The sequence below is a fragment of the Peromyscus californicus genome, unplaced genomic scaffold, assembly GCF_007827085.1.
Source record: "Peromyscus californicus insignis strain IS unplaced genomic scaffold, ASM782708v3 Scaffold_6__1_contigs__length_162567912, whole genome shotgun sequence".
NCBI classification, from domain to species: domain Eukaryota; kingdom Metazoa; phylum Chordata; class Mammalia; order Rodentia; family Cricetidae; genus Peromyscus; species Peromyscus californicus.
This window is the reverse complement of record NW_026294584.1, coordinates 52,209,951-52,231,465: the sequence shown is the minus strand read 5'-3', so window position 1 is coordinate 52,231,465 and position 21,515 is coordinate 52,209,951. Positions and strand designations below refer to the sequence as shown.

The window sequence follows — 21,515 nt, the reverse complement described above, 5'->3', positions numbered from 1 at the left end:
GTTAGCTAGATGAAGCTCTACTAATTCATATTTATTCTGTCTGCCCACATCCCCACAAATCTTTGCCACTCAGAAGCCCACTAACCTTTTAGAATAAAATAGAAATTTATCTGAAAGATGAAATTTGTTACTCATTAAATTATGGCACTGATTTAGTCTCAGAAATAACTAGTATTTTGTCATATCACATAAAAATTCAGAAATACTGAGGTCTAGACATTCGTTATTGAGGCGCCCCCCCCCCCCCCCCCCCCCCCCCCCCTTTTTCTTATTTTTTAGATAGAGTGAGTATGTAGCCTTGGCTGCCTGGAACTCACTATGTAGACTAGGCTGGCTTGAACTCATAGAGATTGGCTTGCCTCTGCCTTCTCAGTGCTAGGATTAAAAGCATGTGTCGCCACACCTGGCCCATCACTGGGTTTTCTAAAGAATGATCATGGAGCATTTGTCTCCATCTTCTGTAATATCTTTTGAAGTTTTGTAAAACCTTGCACTTACAGATCTTGATAGATTTATTCCTAGGTACTTTTCATTTTAGTGCTGTTTAAAAAATAGCATACTGTTATATATTATTATTCCCATGGTGGGTTCATGTAAAATTGCTATTTTCATATTTCAAAATGGTCAAATACTGACAACTCCATTATGGTTCAGCCTATTAATAGCAATGTGTTGGTAGGGTCAAACCCAGGGCCTTGTGCATACTAGGCAAGTGTTCTACCACTAAGCTACAATCCCAGCCCTGAAACAGACTTTTCTGTTTGTTTTGTTTGAGACCGTTTCTCTATGCCACTGTGGCTGTCCTGGAACTCACTCTGTAGACAAGGCTGTCCTCAAATTCATAGGGATCGATGCTTGCCTCTGCCTCCTGAGTGCTGGGATTAAAGGCATGTGCCACCACCATCTGGCTACACCAGCATTTTTCAAAGCATTAATTAAGTTGTTTTTGTTTGAATAGCAATTACCTGAGTAATAGTCTTCTTTAAACTAGGTACACACATGTATATATGTTGGCCACTATCATAGGCATTCATCCAAGAAAAATCTTGGTACCATCCCTACCGTATAATTAAATTACATCTTCCTCCTCTTCTATAGTTAACTACTGTCTTGACTTTTGCAATGATCCTTGTTTTTTCAGTTTCACCACCCATGTTTTAAATGGAAATAATATTTTCTGTTTGTAAATTACATATAATTTCGGGGCTGGAGAGATGGCTCAGAGGTTAAGAGCACTGGCTGTTCTTCCAAAGGTCCTGAGTTCAATTCCCAGCAACCACATGGCGGCTCACAACCATCTGTAATGAGATCTGGTGCCCTCTTCTGGCCTTCAGGGATACGTGCAGGCAGAACACTGTATACATAATAAATAAACAAATCTTTAAAAAAATTCATATAATTTCAAACTGATATTATCATGTGGCCTTTAAAATTATATTTTATCTATTTATTTTGGTATGGGAGGGTTGTGAGTCTGCCACTGCATGTGTGTCTGTGTGTCTGAATGTGTGTACATGCATGCGAGTGTCCTCAGAGGCCAGAAGAGGGCATCAGATTCCTTGGCCCTGGAGTTAGAGGTAGTTCTGAGCAGTCTGATGTGGTGCTGGGAACTGAAACCCAGTCCTGTAAAAGTAGCAAGTGCTCTTAACTGCTAGGCTATCTCTCTGGTCCCAGTGGTTTTAAAAAAATCTTTTAGTTTGTATGTTTCTTAACATCTATAATTTTAAATTTCTAAACATTTGTTATCTGTTACTGTTATCTATGTTGTTGATTTCTAGCTTAATTGCATTTTGAACATATAAGTGATTCAGATCATTGTGTATTTGTTGAGGCCTCTTTATGGTCCTGTAATGCAGATGATGTGCTGAGTATGTCTGAAAAAAATGTGCATTTTGCAATTCCCAGGTGCAGTATCCTATTTGACTGTTGAACCAAATTTTATACAGCTTGAGTTGAATTATCTGTTTTTCCAGTCCAGTCTGTGTTTACTGGTTTTCCTAGAAATATCCCACTGTGATTGTGCAATTGCTGATTGTATTTTGTGTTTTGTCTTGCTTTTTATATTTCACGATTGTTAGTGTGCAAATTTTAAATGTTTTTTCTAGTGAATTGAAATTTTGAACGTGTTGAAATGATGCTTCATTAATAATAGTATATTACTACAGCTATCTGAACTTTATTTTCAAAACTTGACATCTTTTTCCCACTGTTTTAAACTTTCCTGTATTTTTATATGCTTAATATAAGCATTTGCTATCATTACTTTTTTTTTTAAAAAAAGGTTTATTTATTATGTGTATAGTGTTCTGTCTGCATGTATGTTTGCACGCCAGAAGAGGGCACCAGATCTCATTGCAGATGGTTGTGAGCCACCACGTGGTTGCTGGGAGTTGAACTTAGGACCTCTGGAAGCGCAGTCAGTGCTTCCACTGAGCTATCTGTATCATTACATTTAATGTAGTTCTGCTTATTTTTCTTTCTTGCCTTTTGAATTATTTCCTGTGCTGTTTTGGGTGTTAAGTTTAATACTTGATACTCGAGATATCCTTTTGTAAACTTTTAATTTCCTTCTCTCCCTTACTTCATCCCAACAGAACTGAAAGAAGATGGGTTCCAGCCTCAAACTTACTTAGTACAGGGAGTGAAAGCACTCCATACTGCTTTAAAAGTATGGATGAAAAAAGAAGTAAGTTGTTTTTGCTGATTTTGTTTTTTTTTTGTGTGTGTGGGGGGGGGGGAGAGGAGGTAAGATCATGAAAACAGTACTTTTGTTGTGTGGGCAGCATTCGTGTGCCAGTTGTAAAAGGAATGGAAATTGTATTTTATATACTGTTTGTACTCTATGACATACTATATACAGATGTACTAATTCTGATTAGAGAATAAAGAACTTTGGCTTTTGTTCTTGAAAAAACAAAATGCAAGTATATTTAAGACACTGACTAGGAAACAAACATGCTGATACAGAGTAACAAGCCATGTTGAGCTCTTAGCATGTCAAGCACTGTGCTTTGTCTTTACCTGTGTGACCTCGTTTAGTCTTCAGAGTGACTATGTGGGGCCTGAGTGCTGCTGGTGTTCCCATTTAAGTAACTTTCCCAAGAGAACCATCACGGCTAGGATAAAAAGTTGGACTCTTAAGATTGCAAGTCCCTGCTTTTTACCACCGTGGTAGGTTTATAAAAAATGGACGGGAAGGAAGGGACAAGACTCTTAACTTGTGGTTCAATTGTTGCAGTTGTCCCAGGCTTTTTCTGAGAGTTCATCCACATCTCCTTTTGGAGTTAGTGTTTCCTCTTACTTCCCTTATGCTTCTGCAGCATATTCTTATGCACTTAGACCTAAAACTAATGTGTGTGATGTATGCATGTTTCCTTCACTAACTGTTTGAACTCTTACTCAACCCCATGGAGCTTCACATGTAAGAGTAAATAATATGAATGATGTATATGTGTGCTAATGATTTCCAGATCCCTGATATCCATTTAAAATAAAATTCTTGCTATTAAGGGAAAACGAGAGCCAGTGAGAAATTCAGTGTCTATGAAGCACCTGCTGTGTAAGCCTGAGAACAGTTCAATCCTGGGGACCAGTGTAGAGGTGGAAGGAAATGCCACAAAGTTGTTCTTTGACCTCCACTCATGTGCTTTGGTGTATACACACATCCCTTTCTCTCTCTCTCTCTCTCTCTCTCTCTCTCTCTCTCTCTCTCTCTCTCTCTCTCTCTCTCTCCACTCATGTGCTTTGGTGTATACACACATCCCTTTCTCTCTCTCTCTCTCTCTCTCTCTCTCTCTCTCTCTCTCTCTCTCTCTCTCACACACACACACACACACACACACACACACACACACACATACACACCCCTTCTCTCTCTCTCATCATCATCATCATAATCATAAATTTTTAAAAGGAGATACTGGGATACAAGTACTAGGCTATGGTCCAGGCAATTTTATGTTCCATTTTACTTTAGGATTAGTGGTACAAATCTATTAGGGCAAGGTGCTATAGAAACACCCAGTAAAGACATGCCTTCCACTGTTAGATTTTATCATGTGTATGAGGAGGAAAAGCCCAAGTAAGTTAACAGCTGTGTAACGTGATGAAGCATAAGCTGTGGAAATTGTGTACCTCTGTCTCTGGTAGAGGCTTTGGATGGGTGCTTCTCAATTGTGTGTTAGTGTTGCCTTGAGAACTTCTAAAAAAAAAATAGTCCCTGCATCTTACTCAGAATTATGGTTTTAATAGCTCTGGAGTAGAATTAATCCTAAAAGCATCCTACATGATTTCTGTGCATAGTAAACTTTTATCACAAGTATGATTAGACATTGGAAATAAAGTGTATTTCCAAACATGTCTACATTTTTAGTAAATTTGTTCAAAGACAGGAGGCAGTTCAGTATACTGGTTGAAACTTTGGATTCTGGAATCAGATATTTAGACTCAGATCTCATCTCTGCTAGTAAGCTGTGTCATTCTGGACATACTTCCTAATGTCAGTGTCTCAGTTCTCTCAGTTGTAATATGGCAATGATCATCAGAACCTGGAAAAGGTGAGCACCCCCAATCTGAACTCTGAAACATCTCTAGTCCCAAGTATGTCAAGTGAGGAATCTCCTGCCGGAAGTATGTGTCATCCTGATATTGAGGGATTAAATGAGTTCATGCTTACCAAGTGTACTTAACAGTATCAGAACACAGAGTTAGCACTATTCCATGTTATTGTTGCTAACTAATTTGTTCCAGCAAGTTATATACTAAAAACAAGTCGACTATAAAGCAAAAATAGAAACTAGTATGTGTCTAAAAATTGAATGTTCTTAGATACAGAGAAGTAGTATTTGTAAATAGACATAAAAATAATGGTATTAGTTTGTAGTTAGTAAATATGCTCACTTACTAATTCATTTCTTGTTCCTGTTAAAGGTGTCTTTCTCATTTGCTTTTGATTATTAAACTTTTAACTCAAATTTATTCAAATTATACTTTCCATGAAAAACAAGGATTACTTAGTACCAGTGTTCCCTGTAAAGATCCTTATATATTTTGAATTAAATGTTAGGCTTAATTTCTTAGTAGTTGTATTTAGAATCACAGTGGGATTTGAGGTTTCGAATGCATTATAAATAAGATTCACTGTGAGACAAATCCATTTTAGACTTTAAAATAAGAGGATTTTATTTGATAATGTGGATCCCCTTAGGTGACATTACACCAAGTACATAAACTCTTGAGAATGGCTTAACATTATCAGCAGTGTCTTTAAAATATAGAGAACCTTATAAAGTAAATTGGGTTTAAATATTTAAGTGACTTTCATTTTCTTATCTTTATTACTCCAAATACAGCTTGTATCTGAACATGCCTTTGAAATTCCAGACAATGTTAGACCTGGACATCTTATTAAGGAACTTTCTAAAGTAATTCGAGCAATAGAGGTAAGAATAGAAGTTATGTGTTTGCTTGCTGTCGCCTTGAGAAGCAAATGGATCTGCCACCATGCTGTAAATATTGAAAGCACTTACATATGTGAAGGAATAGAATGGGCTGAGTTAGCTTTACAGCTTTTAGGCTTCTAATGTCTTATGTCTTTTTTTTTTTGGAGCTGAGGACCGAACCCAGGGCCTTGTGCTTGCTAGGCAAGCGCTCTACCACTGAGTTAAATCCCCAACCCGGCTTCTAATGTCTTACAGAGAAATATAGAGTATTGCATTGTAATAAAACAACAAAGAGGCAGTTCCAGTTACTGTAAATTCTTTAAGTTCCTCCAAAAGTTCGAGCAGAAGTCACACTATGATGTTTAGACCTATTTAGTTTTAATTACCTAGAGATGAATGTATGTGAAGTAATTAGAGGAAGGGATAAAATAGTAAGGTGAGTGAAACTGTGTTGGAAAGAGTATTAGGGAATCCCTTGGCCAAAAATACTGGAGCAACTTGAGAAGTCAATGCCTTTGATAAAAACCCATAGATGAGGTAAAGTGTTTTAATTTATTAAAGAGCTGATGTTGGTATTGACAAAAGGGGGTTTTCATTAAAGTAGTTCTTCAGGAAAGTAACTTGCTTAGTGTGTAGTTTAAAATAAGAGGAAATTCTCTGGAGGAATGGAGGCCCCCCTGGTAATTACATTAGATAATTTACATTTACACCTAGTAATTTACATAAGTCCTAATCTTACATTGGGACTGTGTTTGTAGAATGGGAAGCAGAGCTGGAAACATGGTTCAGCAGTAACAGGCTAGGGTCACAACATGATGTCAAGAATGGAAAGCAGTATACATCTAAGAAAATTAATCATGTCTTTTTGTTCTTGGTGCTGAACCCAGGACCCTGTGCTTGTTAGGCAAGTGCTCTCTACCACTGAGCTAAATCTTCAAACCTCCAAGAAAGATTACTATGCTAGGTTTACAGTCCATGGATAGAATATTTCAAGTCTTTTCAGATGTATCAAAAATTATTAGAGTGATAGTAATGGCATGTAAATGGGTTTCTATCAAAAGTCTTATCAAATATATATAAAATATATAACATACTACATGTGATATATATGTGCACATGTGTGTCTCATGCACAGTAAAACCAAAACAGAATAAACTCAATATTGATAGTTTAGTAACAGGAGTATCATTTCTGAAAATGTCAACTCAGTTTAACATTACAAATTTAAGATGGAAGTTTGGTATGGTGGTGCATGCTTGTGATCCTAGCACTTGGGAAGCAGAGCCACTCCCAGCCCCACCCCACCCCCCAAAATCTTCCCAAAGAAAACAAGGAAATGCATTGTTCACAAAGTATGTGGAGGAAAAGAGAATAGAGATCTCAGGAAAGCTGAGGATTTGATTTTCGTCTTAGATGATTAAATAGGATGTTTATGTTTTTTAGAGTATTTTTATGCTTAATTGTTTAGTTGGGTAGGTATATGTATAAGGAGCCTTGCCATAAAACATACTCTGAATTTGATTCTTATAGGAAGAAAATGGCAAACCAGTTAAATCTCAGGGAATTTCTACTGTGTGTCCAGTTTCACGACCTTCAAATGAAGCATCTTCACCATATCATTCCCGGCGAAAGATGAGGAAACTTCGAGATCATCATGTCCGAACTCCTTCTAACCTAGACATCCTTGAGCTCCATACAAGGGAAGTCCTCAAAAGATTAGAGATGTGTCCATGGGAGGAGGCAAGTATATATGAGGATCAAAAAAGCGCTAGATAGTACATGTAGCCATCTGACTAGTTTCTACTGCAGGTTTATAGAGACTAGTATTTTTGTCTGTGGGAGATCATGAAGTCTAGTTTTTCTAGTCAAAAGTGTGGTGTTCAGGTACCTAGATTTCATTCATTTGCTGACATATTTATTAGTAAATAAAACAAATAAAAAAGCATTTATCCAAATATCATACATTCTTCTGGGCTGTGAAGAAGATGCCAGAGCAAGCAAACTTGAGTCCCTACCTTCATGTAGGTTTTATCAAAATTTAAGTTGGAAGATAAAGATATAGATTAAAATAATACAATTTTAAACTAGGCATGATGGTACATGCCTGTAATCCTAGCATTTGGGAGTCTGAGGCAAGAGGATTATTGCAAGTTAAGGCCAGCCTGGGCTACACAATGAAACCCTTTCTCAAACAAACTTCAGCAACAAAATATGTTTCCAATGCTGAGTGTTTTGAGGGGCCCAGAACAGTAGGCAGCAAGGAAGTAGAGGCTGGCTGCTTTGCTGAAGTGCTCTTAATGCCTTTCAGGTGGTGCTGTTTGAACTTAGACTTAGCTAACAAAAGAAGTCAAATGAAAACATAGCTTTGAATTAGTATAGCCAGCCAATACAAGAAATTGTACAAATACAGAAAACCTGTCCTTGAGTCAACAGAACCAGTCCAGCTATCAGAATGGGAGACTGGGTAGAATAAATCTATTTAAGTTGGAGAAGTTCTGGTGTACTGGACAGAGGCAGGAGAGTGTGGAGTGGTGGCACCTTATAAACCATGCTACTGAGTTTGTGATAATTCATAATTTTACATCTCAAGTAGAGGATTGACAGATAGTTGAAAGTTAAGATAGATGTATTGCTGACTTAAAATACTAAAAGAAGTTACAGTCATTACAAACTTATGTGTAAGTTTTATATTTGGTATCATTACGCTGTTTTAAGATTAAATGGTTCTAAACCTACTTAACCCATAGTTATTTTGGGAAGCTTATTATGAAAATTTCTATTTATTAAGAGGAAGACGATCTCAAAGAGGATCTTTTATATGTTTTAAAAAAAACTCAGCCCCTATTATCTCTCTCTCTTTTTTTTTTTTTTTTTTTTGGTTTTTCGAGACAGGGTTTCTCTGTGTAGCTTTGTGCCTTTCCTGGAACTCACTTGGTAGCCCAGGCTGGCCTCGAACTCACAGAGATCCACCTACCTCTGCCTCCCGAGTGCTGGGATTAAAGGCGTGCGCCACCACCGCCCGGCCCTATTACCTCTTTTAATAATAAAGTGGTGGCTCTTATGCCTAGTGGTAACAGTGTGGAAGCGGACAGTCTTGGTGGGAAGGAATGAGGTCAGAGTTAGGGTGAATGGGAAGGCCCCACAGCTGTACTTCATCAAGAAAAAACAGCCAAGGAACATGAGACTGCCTAAGGCCATTTGACTCCAGCCCTTTAGCATCTGCAAGAAAGGGCTGTGTTTGGATTTGCTTTATGCAGATTTTGCATTTTATATTAGAAAATTATTTTATTGCTAATGGCCCTGCTGAAAGATGAGCAATCCTGTATGTGTTGGAATGAGGAGCTCTGGATTGTGGGACACTGAGATATCTGTAAGCGTAGATGGCTGCCCATCCCCCTACAAGGCAGGACCATGGGAGGAGGGGTAGTATGCAGTCTTTTTTCAGTTGAACAGGCCTATCTGGAGAATAAGTCAGTTCTGCTTTGTACTTTTAAGGACATACTGAGCTCTAAACTGAATGGAAAATTCAACAAACATCTCCAGCCATCCTCCACGGTACCTGAATGGAGAGCAAAAGATAATGATCTACGATTACTGCTGACAAATGGAAGAATAATTAAGTACGTAAAGTAGATCAGGCTGTCAGATTAATTTTTAGTGGATCCTTTTGTTCATGTAATCCCTTGTCTACATCATTGCACAGCCAAACGTATTAGGGGAAGGGTCTCAGTTCTCTGCTGTGTCTGAATGGAGGGGACGGGAACACAGGGCCTTGCACGACCAATCGTATTAGGGGAAGGGTCTCAGTTCTCTGCTGTGTCTGAATGGAGGGGACGGGAACACAGGGCCTTGCACGACTTCTGATGCCGTTTTCCCTCCATGGCACAGAGATGAGAGACCGCTGTTTGCAGATCGGAGTCTTTATACAGCAGACAGTGAGACTGAAGAGGACCAGAAACCAACAAAGAAGGCAGACATCAAGACAGAAGAGAGCTCAGGAAGGGAGGGGGCAGCAAGTGAAGGCTCTCCAAAACCACTGAACAGTATGCTTCTTGTTCTTTCACTAATGTGGCAGCGGGGAACTTGCTGGTGTTTGAATTGTTGTAGTTTATAATACTGTTGGAAAATCCAAAGTATTTTTGAGTAGTTCATCGATTAGGAAAGTTCTGAATGTGAATGCCAAATAAGGTGTGGTAGCCAGGGACAGATTACCAGTGAAGGGGTTTTTAAAGTCTTTTAAAAGTTCATATGCTTTATGGCCTCTACTCCCCAAAATGAGTTTCAAGTTTAATTTCATTTCACATGTGGCTTTTGCTAATATGTCTTTGGTTCTCATAATTAAGAGACATCTGGTTGGCTGATCTGCAGCTAGTGGAAATCCAAGTAGTGTGGTGCTATTTGATTGACTAGGAAGCTTCTACTGGTGTGTTAATTGATTATCACCAAGTAAAGTAATGATAGGAATGTCAGACATTGTAGTAATACCACCTTCTCTTTAGTCTTTCTTCTTTGAATAAATCTTAATTCCTAAACAGCTTTCAAGAACAGCATATACCTTTCCATCTAAAAAGTAATTAAAATCAGTATTTTTTGATGAGTAAGTGTTCTGCATAATGAATATTATTGGATTCATTTTGAATATCTGTTTCCAGTGTTTCCCAGTAAGTCTGGTCCTCTGTGGTTGGTAACTCTGCCTTTGTTCACATGTCAGAGCAAGGCAGTGAGTGTATCACTGAGAACTGATGGGACAGTTGCTATGCAGCGGTGCTTGTGGAAGAGAAAGGCAGTGCTAAGAGCCCGGATTATAAACTGCTGGAACCCAGAGTCCGTGAATGCAGTGAGCTTTGAGAGCTGCCTTTTTGTTCTCTAGTGAGAAGGTGCAGGGAAAGTCAGAAGCAGCTTGTAGTTCATTTTAGTTTTAAACGTTGTTTGTTTGTTGTTTTTTGTTTTTTTTTTTCTGGAAAGAAAGAAATACCACAAATGTTTTAAGGACATACGTCAGTCAGTGTGTATCTTGGTCAATTAGAGAGAGAAAGATTGGGAAATAAAAACAGTGAGAAAGGAGAGATATTGTGGGGAGATGGAAAGACATCTTGAAATTGTTAATAGAGATCACTTTTTTCAACTTGCCCCAAAGTTTGAATGACTGTTTCTTGTCCTTTCTCTTTATGAATTCTTTTTCAGGAATTTTTACAAGTGTGAAATCAGAACTCAGGAATAGAACATCAGAATATTCTGATGTTTCTGATTCAGAAGACTCTGGACCTGATTGCACTGCACTGGTATGAGTAGAGCCCCGAGGTTTATGGGTGATAAACACCTGGGAAAAGAAGGTTGAACCAGCTTTTCCCAAAGCTTGTCTCTGGGCTGTGCAGCACAGACTCTCCCTGTGGTGTGACTGTGTGTACACACCATCCTGTGACTGGGCACATTCTTAAGAGTTTTTGTTAGGTTCTGGGAAGGGTGGAGGCAGAGATTCTGCTGCTTACACTAAGCGCTCATGTGGTTTATGTTCTGACAGGTTATATTTTATTTTACCTTAAAGTGTGTAAGTGTGTTTTGTATTCAGGCAGTAGGTTATTACTATAGTTACTAGAAAGTTTTAGATTTTGATGTGAAACAGAATTTTATGATAATTAAGATTCTAACTTCTAAACAGGTAAACTTCAATTAGTCTGTACAGCCTTGGTCAATTTCTTTTTAGCTTTGTTTCCATTTAATGATTTATTATTTCAGAAAATTAATTTTGCCACTGAAGATTCTGAAAGTTCAGGTGATGAAAAGAAACATGAAATAATATCAAACTTTAAGGAGGAATCTGATATAGTGAGGAACCTCCTTCAAAAGGGCCAGAAGCCATCTAGAAATGAAATTCCAATTAAAAGGTAGGCTTGTGGATGGTAGTTGTTGTTTTATATTGTGATGTAAATGCTGTGAAAACACCATTTAGTTTTTCAGTTTTACTGAATATTTTATCAGAAAAAATACACTGTTGTGTTTTTGGATCACCTGCTCCTAGGGAATGTCCTACCTCGACGAGCACAGAGGAAGAAGCTATTCAGGGCATGCTGTCTATGGCAGGGTTGCACTATTCCACGTGTTTACAAAGGCAGATACAAAGCACAGACTGCAGTGGTGAGAAGAACTCTCTCCAGGATCCCAGCGGCTGCCACGGCAGTAACCCTGCATTTAGGCAGTTGTATCGCTGTGATAAGCCAGTGGAATTTGGTAAGAAACACAAACATCAATCTCTGAAAAGTAGTATATGACTCCCAATTTAAAGTGCTGTGATCCTAGTGAGGTTAGAGATTATATGAATAAGGACTGTTCACCACTAAGAAATACTTCAGTCATGTAAGATACAAGCATAAGCACTCAGAATGTATGTCAGCAAAGTAGCCCAGTGGGTGATGGATGACCCGAGTGTGATTCCCAGAACCCACATGGTGGAGGGAAGAACCGACTCCTACAAGTTGCCCTCTGACCTCCACATGCATGCTGTGGCACACGTGTACCTACACACAACAGTTCATTAAACTGTAAATGATATGGGACCGAGAATTGTGTGAACTTCTATCATTGCTCTTGTAAAGATAGTCTTGTTTACCTGTCTCCAACTGTAAGAGCTCCCAGAGTGGAAGGAATGTTTCTGACTGAGGCTATGTTTTCTCAAACTCTTTGAAAAGGAAATAGTAGGAAAAGAGCAGACACAGCGTGTCAGTAATGCCACCTAGTGTTTCTTCCCTGTGCTTTCAGAGGAACAAAAGATGATTTCCCAAAAATCTTAGGATTGAGAAAAGGACATGTAGTAATTGTGTTCAGTTCATAAATAGGGTCATGTATGCACTAGGACCTTGACCTCCATTTTACATGAAAAGGAAATATGATTTGATGAGGTTAATTTAACTTGCACACAGTCTACATAGGTATTATTTAAATCTGTTGGAATTTGAACCCAGGATCAACCCCAAATCTTTGCATATTGCATAAGAGCAAACTGAACCTTGGAAAGGTTTAATAGCTTATCTAAAGTTGCATTGGTATTTGGAAGAACTCAAGAATTTAAATCTGGGTTTGCCTGTCTTTCTCTGCTCCATTTTTGCCTTCCCATAATCTGTTCGGTCCCTTAATTCAGGAAAATATACCTTTGTCCTGATAAAAATATGTCATTTTAGAGACATGTGTATTGCATTTGGTTTACATCAACAACACATGGCCATAGTACTTGACTGTAGGTCTTCTGGCATCTAGCACACAACCTATCATCTAAAGATAGCTTCAAGAAAATTGAAAGAAATAGCAAATTTGGTTGTGAGCTGCTAACTGTGGGTTTTTGTTTTAAGGAATATAGTGAAAGAAAAGGTATGTGAATAAATAGTTAATGTATAAATGAAATGTTAGCATACATTTGCTTTCAGTTGTAAGCACTGGGCTAGCTTTAAGATAAGTTTGTGCAAAGATAACTTAATCAAAACTTCTTTTTAGGATACCATGACAAGACTGCAGATCAAGATTTGAGGACCTCTTCTTGGACTAAACAGTTTGATAGAACTTCCAGATTTAATCCTCAGGTATATTCCAAAGTGGAAATATGAAGAAGAGATTTAGGATGTTCAATATTGTTTTTGCTTTTCTCTTTAAAACTTCATGTTTCTATTCAGTTCCTTTCTCTTTTGATGTGGTCATGACCATAATTTCAAGACTTATCAGTAACATTTTTTCCCCCTTAAAAATTGACTCAATTATTGTAAGAGATTCAAAGAGGACTTCTAGTTAAAAGAAAAACCAGGCTTGAGCCTGGATCTTGGAATTTTTCTAGCAAACAAATATAGTAGAGATGAACCTTATACTAGCTATGTTTGAAAAGAGGTAATATGGGGCGGGGGCAGCAGGATGGCTCAGCTGTTAAAGGTGCCTGCTACCAGGCCTAATGGCTTGGGTATTCCTGGGACCCCCATGGTGGAAAGAGAACTCTAAAAGGTATCACATTGCAGTGAGAACCATGATGAGCCAAGGAAACCGTGGGCCCACTGCTTCTATTTCAGTTTTCCTCCCAATTCTAGGATAGTAGGCAGCACTTCTGCTTGTTTGATACTACTTGCTGAAGTAATAAGAACTAAACTTCCAAACCTTGGGGTCTGTTATGGACTGAATTGACCATCATGAAGGGTAGGTACTGTCGAGCCCTGGTTAAGAGCACTTGCCACTAAGACTAATGGCCTGAGTTTGATACCTGGTACCCACATGATGGAAGGAGAGAAACAATTCCCACAAGTTGTTCTCTGGCCCTTACACATACATCCTGATGTTTGAGCAGGCATGTGTACACACACACACACACATACACACACACACACACATTTATACACACACACACACACACACACACACACACACACATATATGAAACATAATATAGAAGGGGGATAAAACCAAAATTGAGTAGTTTATTTCCTCATCTTTGGTGATTGTGCTAATGCAGAGAGCTTAAATATGTCATTTATCTGAAATATGAAAAAATGCAGCTACATTTTTTTTATTTCCTTCTTTAGGACTTAAGTAGAAGCCAGAAATACATCAAAAAGGAAAGCTCTTCAGAAATCAGTCAGAAGGCACAAAGCAGGCATTGTGTGGACAGCAGTAACTCAAGCATTCAAAATGGAAAGTACATGCTGAATCCCAGCTTGGTTTCAGGGCCATGCCAGATAAGAAATGGCAATCTAAGCCCAGAAAGGCCTATTGGTGAAACTTCCTTTTCAGTGCCCCTTCACCCCACCAAGAGACCTGCATCAAACCCACCACCTATCAGCAACCAGGCAACAAAAGGTAACTTTCATACATTAGCAGGTTAGGTATATTTGTGACTCTGTGTAAAGGCAGGTAGCAGGTAGGTACAGTCTCTAGACCAGTGGATCTCAACCTTCCTAATGCTTCAACCCTTTAATACAGTTCCTGATGTTGTGGTGACCCCCAACCATAAAATTATTTTCATTACTACTTCATAACTGTAATTTTGCCACTGTTAGGAATTGTAATGCAAATATCTGTGTTTTCTGATAGTCTTAGGCGACTCCTGTACAAGGGTCATTTGACCTCCAAAGGGGTTGTGACCCAGAGGTTGAGAACTGCTGCTCTATACTCATCATCTTTTGCATTATGGACAACAGCATGATAGCAGCGGGTATGAGCTCCTGTAGTAACAATGAGAGGATACTTAAGCCAATCCTAAGGGACAGGAGTGGCTTTCTGAGGCTCAGGAAGGAAGTAGAGGCTTAAAAAGGATGAGGAGTTTGCTAGGCTGAGTTAAGGGAAGTACAGAACAGCAATGAAAACAGAGGAGAGCATGACCTGAGGCACAGAAGGGCAGTGGTTCCTGGGGAATGCATCAAGTTGCAATCTACTTTGTTGCTGAAGCATAGTTTGGAGGGATGCTGGCCTTTCTCTTTTGTGTGATAAAGTGGCTGGGTTTCTAAGATCTTAAGTCTTCCAGGTATGATATGACAAATACACTTCTTGTGAGTATTAACAGTGTTGTTGGTGTTTTATAGGTAAACGTCCAAAAAAAGGAATGGCAACAGCCAAACAACGTCTTGGGAAGATCCTTAAACTGAACAGAAATGGCCACGCACGCTTCTTCGTGTGACAGCTGCTGCGGCGGCGGCGGCGGCGGCACTCTTCCTTTGGAGTCCAGTCTTGGGGTGTGGAAGCCTGGAGTTTCCACCGTCCCCTGCCTGGAGCAGTTTGTGTGTACAGTAATACTGCCCGAAGAACAGAACGAACCTGATGCTGCATTTTCACTGTGCCACACCCACTCAGCAATAACCCTTTGGACCTGGTGGGGGAGAGGAAGAAGGAGGGTAGAACCTTAAAAAGAGACCTTGAACTGGAAAGGGGTCTCTTGTCAGGGCTTGAATTTAATTTTGTTGTTGGTAGTGTCTTGATTTATTTTCAATAGTAGGATAAAGAATTATCAATAATTTATTTAACAGATTTTTTTTTAAAGTTAACAGCTTTTAAATTCTTTCTTTTTTAAAGCTATTTATTTGGAAGATTTCTGGAGAAATATCTCACTAATTTAGATTTAAGAATGTGAAGGTTTTTAAATTATTTTTGATAGTGTATGTGTTACATGTGGAGAAGAGCCACAGTAACTGTAGCTAGTCTGGACTCTTAAATTTGATATTCAGGTTAAAGTCTTAAACAGGGATTTGATGCATTAATTATTTTAAATTAAGATGTATATGAAATCATTTTATTTTATATATTTCATGTGTTTTTTATAAGCTATTAGCTTCGCTTTTGCTAACATCCAAGGTGCATACTGTTATCCAGGTTGATTCCCTTACACCCCACCTTTCCACTGCAACCCCCCACTCCCCCAATGTATTGAGACAACCCAAGACTCTTCTCTTTGCAGGGAAACACCTTCATAGCCAATGTTTAAGAACCACATAAAAGAGTCCTCATTTCTCAGTTCTTTTGACATTGTGGTTTTCTTCTATATGTAAAGAAACAGGCTTGTTTCATTTTCATTTCTCCTGATGATATCTGGGTCCCAAAGAGAACAGCTTTAATATCTTTTTCCTAATGGGGAAAGTATAAGTTTGGTTAAAATGTCATGTTTGTAGTATTTCCAAAAACCTTTATAATTACAGAGGGCCTTCTTCATACTGCTAGTGTTGGAAGAGCCAACATCTACCACAGGTTATATCTTCCCATGCTTTTATTATCTAGACATAATTTTTTTAGAAATACAATTTGATTTAGGATGTTCAAATCTGCATAAAAGCCGTAATACAATAGGACTATACTATATTAAGATGTATAGAAGCAAGCATGTTGGAATAGATCTGTGTGTGTGTGTGTGTGTGTGTGTGTGTGTGTGTGATTTTCTGAAGAATTATTTCAATACAGATTTGGAGTAAAATGGGTGCTTTTTGCAGTTTCTTCCATCTGTCTTGGCTAGTAGCATATGGAGGTTAAGTGTCTAGTTAAACTTTAGTTAAGATGATCATTTATCTCCTTTATATACAGCTTTTACTAAATGCAAGTTTTCAGTTGCTTATAATAGTTTTTAGTCTCCCTATTTTCCCCCCATGGCATAAAAGTAAATTGATACTGGGGGTCTGATGGTATCATATTTTACAAATTCCTGCAAAGACAATATAGGCAAATAACATGAAATTTATTTTTAGGGAGAAATATGGCTGTATAATGAATTTTTGTCATTTTCACTCAGCAAGGTAGTTGGACTTTCCCTTCTGCACTAAGCATTAAGTTGTAAGGAAAGAATAGTGTACCATTATCTTTTATAGTTGCATTCAAAACATGTATTTCCAAAGAAAAATATTTCTTACTCTGCCTCTTTTACAGTATTTCATGGTATAAGGAAGTTATGAGTTCACCTTTTTTGGTCCAGATTGTCTGGACCAAAGTTTCGATCTTATTTTGGGTGTCAGGAAGAAGGATTTTGTATGAAATTTAGTATCTGTAGAAGCGTCCCTAGCCCTTGCCTACACTATGCCATAACCAGTGGAGAGAGGAAAGCAGTCCAGATGGTGGTCGTGTCTCAAGATGCAAAACTCTAGATTGACTGGCCCTCCTCGCCTTCCCACAATCTATCACTGTGATGTCTTTGTTTTCTGTTTTATTGTTAGAATACACATTTTTATTTAGATTAAGAAATAAGATGGATGATTTCTTTTTCCAATTATAATGATTTGGATTTTTTTTATAACTCTTAAGAATTTTAACTACTTTTTTTTGGTAATAAAAAATAAATATTTTTATGAATTAAAATTGTGGCCAGTATCCACCCTGTATCTTTAGGCTGATAAAACACTAATTTTGAGTTGCCAGTATTTGGAATTTTTAAGTAAAAGTACTGTGGATTCATTTTGGATCATTTTAACCCACAACTGACTAAATTACAAAATTTTTAGCAAGTTAATATAGCCACTAAGAAAGAATCCATGTATCTTTTTGTAAGTTGATAAAAATTCAGCTACATAGCCAGTGACTTTTCTAATCAAACCTCTTATATATTCCCCAACTGTGATGTGTCCTTTTATCTCATAGAAATGGCTGGACTTTGAGGTGTGACTGCTGCTCGGATCTGGGTTCAACAGTGATAGGTAGTCTCATTTATAAGCAATATACTACAGCTTAAGTAAGAAGACTGCAGTGATAGCATTTAGTTAGTTATAAGCAAATAAAATTGTAAAATTGAAAACTAATGATTTAACATATGCAGCTTTAATAGCAGTAGTGATCCTGTTTTAATTCAACTAAGTGACTCTTAACCTGGAATCTACTGTACTGTAATTCACAACATTATATAATATCATGCTCTCCAATACTGGTGAATGATTAATACAAAACTGGCAGCTTAGTAGTTCAGAATCTTTGGAATACATTGAAATTCATAAATACAGTTCATTTTTGAAGCACACAGAATTGAACCATCTACTGAAACCACAAACTCAGAGGAGACAAGTCCATCTATATCACTAGTTTATTACTTAGCTTAATACTTAGTTAAATACTAGTTGAATACTATTCTGTGTTTTACTAATCCTAATTAATCCTTTTCAATGTATTTTAGTGTAGTTATTCAAACGAGATCAGCAGGTATTTATCAGACATCTACTGTGTGCCCAGAACTAGTTAGCACTGTAGAGGAATCTCAGTTTCAGTTTTTGTCTGCCTGTGAACGTGTGTCTTCTCCAGGATGTTAGCAGTATTGTTTTCACTTCCAAGCAAACTTGAGCAGAAGGTGACCCATTTGTAAAGAGAACAGAACAGAACAAAACAGTCTCACTTCGTTAGTTTCAACTGAGATGTACCACTGTAGAAGTGTTAAAAAACAAAAAGACCACGGTCCTTTAACATTTAAGAACAATTCCACAAGTTAGTCATTTCTGTTGGTAATATAAAGGTGTGGTACAGCTTAGAAGGAAGCAAAAGTCCTGCATTTTGGTCCATGCTCTGCCATTTATGTCAACTGAGCAATCTTGAGTCAGTATATTATTCTGAGTTTTATTTCTGAGTCCTAGTTTTGTTGTTTGTAAGTTTGGATAAAAATAAATGATACTCAGTGAAGACCAGCCAGCACTCTTCAGCTGTTATGTCAGCTAATTGTTAAGTCAGACCTGATGCTGAGTGCACCTTTAGAGAAGTCTGTAAGTGAAAACTGCTCTAACCATCACACTTACTTGATATCTACTCAATGCTCAGAGCATGCTACCTAAAAACCTGAAAAATTCCCAACAAGGTGCTGAATTAGAATCAGGCTTTATGCCTGAAGTGAAAGAAAAAGAAGTGAGCTGGTTTGTGGAAAGAAGAGTGAGAGCTTTCATCAAGTCAGTGATATTATTTAGCACAACAGAAAAGCTAGCTTTAGGTTTTTCTCAAAGAGGAATTAGTATAGTACTGTTCTCCAGATTTGGACTAGGGGAAAAATAAGGTGATTAGGAAAAAGAACTCCACAAAGACATTTTCAGGTTAGGTACTAATAGCCTAGGGAGAGAGAAAAGTCACAGGAGTAGTGTAGAAAGGCTAACTCAGCTGGAAGTGTTCAACAAAAATGAGTGTTGGCTTGCTTCAGAAGATGCTCTGCAGCGGCAAGCTGGGGGGGCGGGGAATCATGGTGTGGCCTAGTGTACTGCTGCTAGAAAGAACTATCACAGCAAATGTGCATTTTTAGTTTCCACATGGAGAAATAAGAAACTTCATAATGCAAATCTAATTATCTCTCAAGAATTCATCTTTCCGGTTATATATTAAACTAATTGCTCCCTGTGTAGGAGAGAAGGTCTTGGCCTTTCATATGTGTAAGGCCTTAGGTTTTATCCCTAGCACCACAAAGAGAGCAAGAGGAGCTGAAGCTTTCAGACTGGTCCTGGTACCCTAGACTTTTATCTAATTCAGTCTCAAAAAACTAAGCATTGTATCTCTTGTCTTGGGAAAGCTGGTCAAAAAGGGTGGCCAACTGAAATGGGACAGGTTTTCCTAGGGACACACGGTGGCTTTGGGGTTTCTGGTCCTTGTTTCCGTACATAGACCCTGCTCTGTGGCACTGTAGCCTCTTCTGGTTTGTGGATGCTGTCCATATATGTTCTCAAGAATTAGTGTTCTCCTAAATTGCAGTTGAGAGTGACTAACCTCCCTACTGTAGCCTTACTACTAACCTTTCCCTTACTTTGCTTTCATGCCGTAAGTGAAGTAAATATTTGATACCCTTTCTATAAATATTTTTTAAGATATAAACTTTTTTTAAAACGCAAGTGTCTATTTCCAAAGTAGCTGGCATATCACTACCATGGTTTAATTCTTCTGTAGTAAGTCTCCCCTCTTTACTGGGGAGAAGCAAATAACACTCCCTGGAGAAGCCCTTAGGTTCCCCTCACCCTGGGTGTCGTCCTAGTTTCTCAAGGCTTTGTCTTAACTGGGACATTACACTTTCTGTTTAAAACCTTTTAAAGGATGTATCCAATGATTCTTCCAACAAATTTACCCGCTCTGCACTATTCATTAATGAAACCCTGGCTACCACGTAGCCCTTGACCTCCAAGTAGTTTACCTATGCAAGACCTGTGATACTCTAGATTCACTTTTCATTACAGAAAGCAGTCATAAATGTAACTTAATCATAAAAGGTTTGTCTTCAACAAGTTTTTTTTTCTTTTTCAAAATAATCAGTTATTTTCCCTCCATATTTTTTACCAAAACAATTATCATAAGTGCTAGAATATATACTATTTTGCAGGAATAAAATAACCAAGACATATGCTTATATTTCTTTGGTGGATTTTGTTTGGTAAGAAATGCCAGCATTAACTGTAGAGTTGCTTGCTTGCCTAGAATATTTTTTTCCTCTTAAGATTCATAAGTAACATTTTATTTTCACAAAGCATGCATATAACTTACACAATGTAGTCAGGGACCTGAGGTGTAACTTGCTAAGTGAAACCCAAGGTTATTTTATCTTGCAAAAGAAACCTAAACCAAACTAAGGGCCTTACAGTTTATGGTTAGACCGAATCAATGCTGTAACCTCGGTTTTTCCACAGACAGCTCTTGACTGCACAGGCAAGTCATGCAGTTGTTGAGTAGGAAATAGCACTGAGAGGAAATGCATGTGCATCTTTGCAGACTGTATTTCCTTTGGAAAAGACTTTTCTACTTTTAATATAATTAAGCCATAACAGTTTCATGCTGTGGAAAGGATGAAAAGGTTCATTTTAAGAGATTATATAGTATGAACTTTCACATTTATTGTGAAACATCTAACTTTGCCAGTGTTTCAGCAAGTTTTCTTTTGGGGTGTTGGAGGGTGGTAATGGGGAGGGGTAGTATTGGTTTAGGGGTTTTAACTCTGTGAAATTTGAAAACAGGACAGTTGTTGGCTATGGTACTTACTAGTTTTGTAGTAATGTTTTGCTAGCCTGACTTTCCTTACTGGTTTTTATGTCCATGGTCCCTGGTGACTGTTACTCTTCTTGTTTGGGGTGTGTGCAGAGTAGTGTCTCATCTGTGTGTAGGCAGTCAGTGTGTGTGCACGTGTCCTTTGACTACAGAAACACACCGTGTGACAATGGAATGGGGTGTGGCTGGGAGTGGGATGCCGAAGCTTTAAGAGCGTTTGTTTTTATTCAGAACAGTATTTCCCATCTTTTGCCTGCAGGCGGGGAAAGTGTACAGTATTTATTTTGTTTCTGTTTTACTCTGAATTTGTAAGTCTTTAAGTAGCTTATATTATTATTATAGAGGAAGACAAGTGACTTGCTTAAAGTTGTACTTAGAATTCTTACTTCCTAATTTCTGTATTTTTAAATATTGAAATTAAAATTGTATTACTTCTGTTTTGATTTTTTTAGCACTCAGTGTATTTTTTTGCTTTTTGTTTAAAAGTATAAATGTTGAAAGTTGTATAAAAATGTGTCTGAAAGAAAAAAAATCTGAATTCTATATCCAATTCTGACTTTCTGCTCCCTTTTTCTGAATCTCGAGGCACTACAGTGTGGTAAACTGTTGTGTTCTTACCATTTCTGAGGATTTAAATGTGAAAAGTAA

The 21,515-nt window shown here is 37.9% G+C and overlaps 1 protein-coding gene across 1 annotated transcript in view; it reads left to right on the top strand.

Annotated features, from left to right (window-relative positions):
- Positions 1-21,310, top strand: part of Kdm7a (lysine demethylase 7A) — a 69,246-nt gene extending 47,936 nt beyond the window's left edge. The window contains exons 10-20 of the mRNA XM_052719827.1: positions 2,595-2,686; positions 5,352-5,441; positions 6,972-7,181; positions 8,937-9,061; positions 9,330-9,484; positions 10,626-10,723; positions 11,178-11,326; positions 11,461-11,669; positions 12,927-13,012; positions 13,994-14,267; positions 14,990-21,310. Coding sequence (XP_052575787.1) covers positions 2,595-2,686; positions 5,352-5,441; positions 6,972-7,181; positions 8,937-9,061; positions 9,330-9,484; positions 10,626-10,723; positions 11,178-11,326; positions 11,461-11,669; positions 12,927-13,012; positions 13,994-14,267; positions 14,990-15,084 — 1,583 coding nt within the window. The 3' untranslated portion in view covers positions 15,085-21,310. The remainder of the gene's footprint in view (positions 1-2,594; positions 2,687-5,351; positions 5,442-6,971; positions 7,182-8,936; positions 9,062-9,329; positions 9,485-10,625; positions 10,724-11,177; positions 11,327-11,460; positions 11,670-12,926; positions 13,013-13,993; positions 14,268-14,989) is intronic.
- Positions 21,311-21,515: the final 205 nt, after the last annotated feature.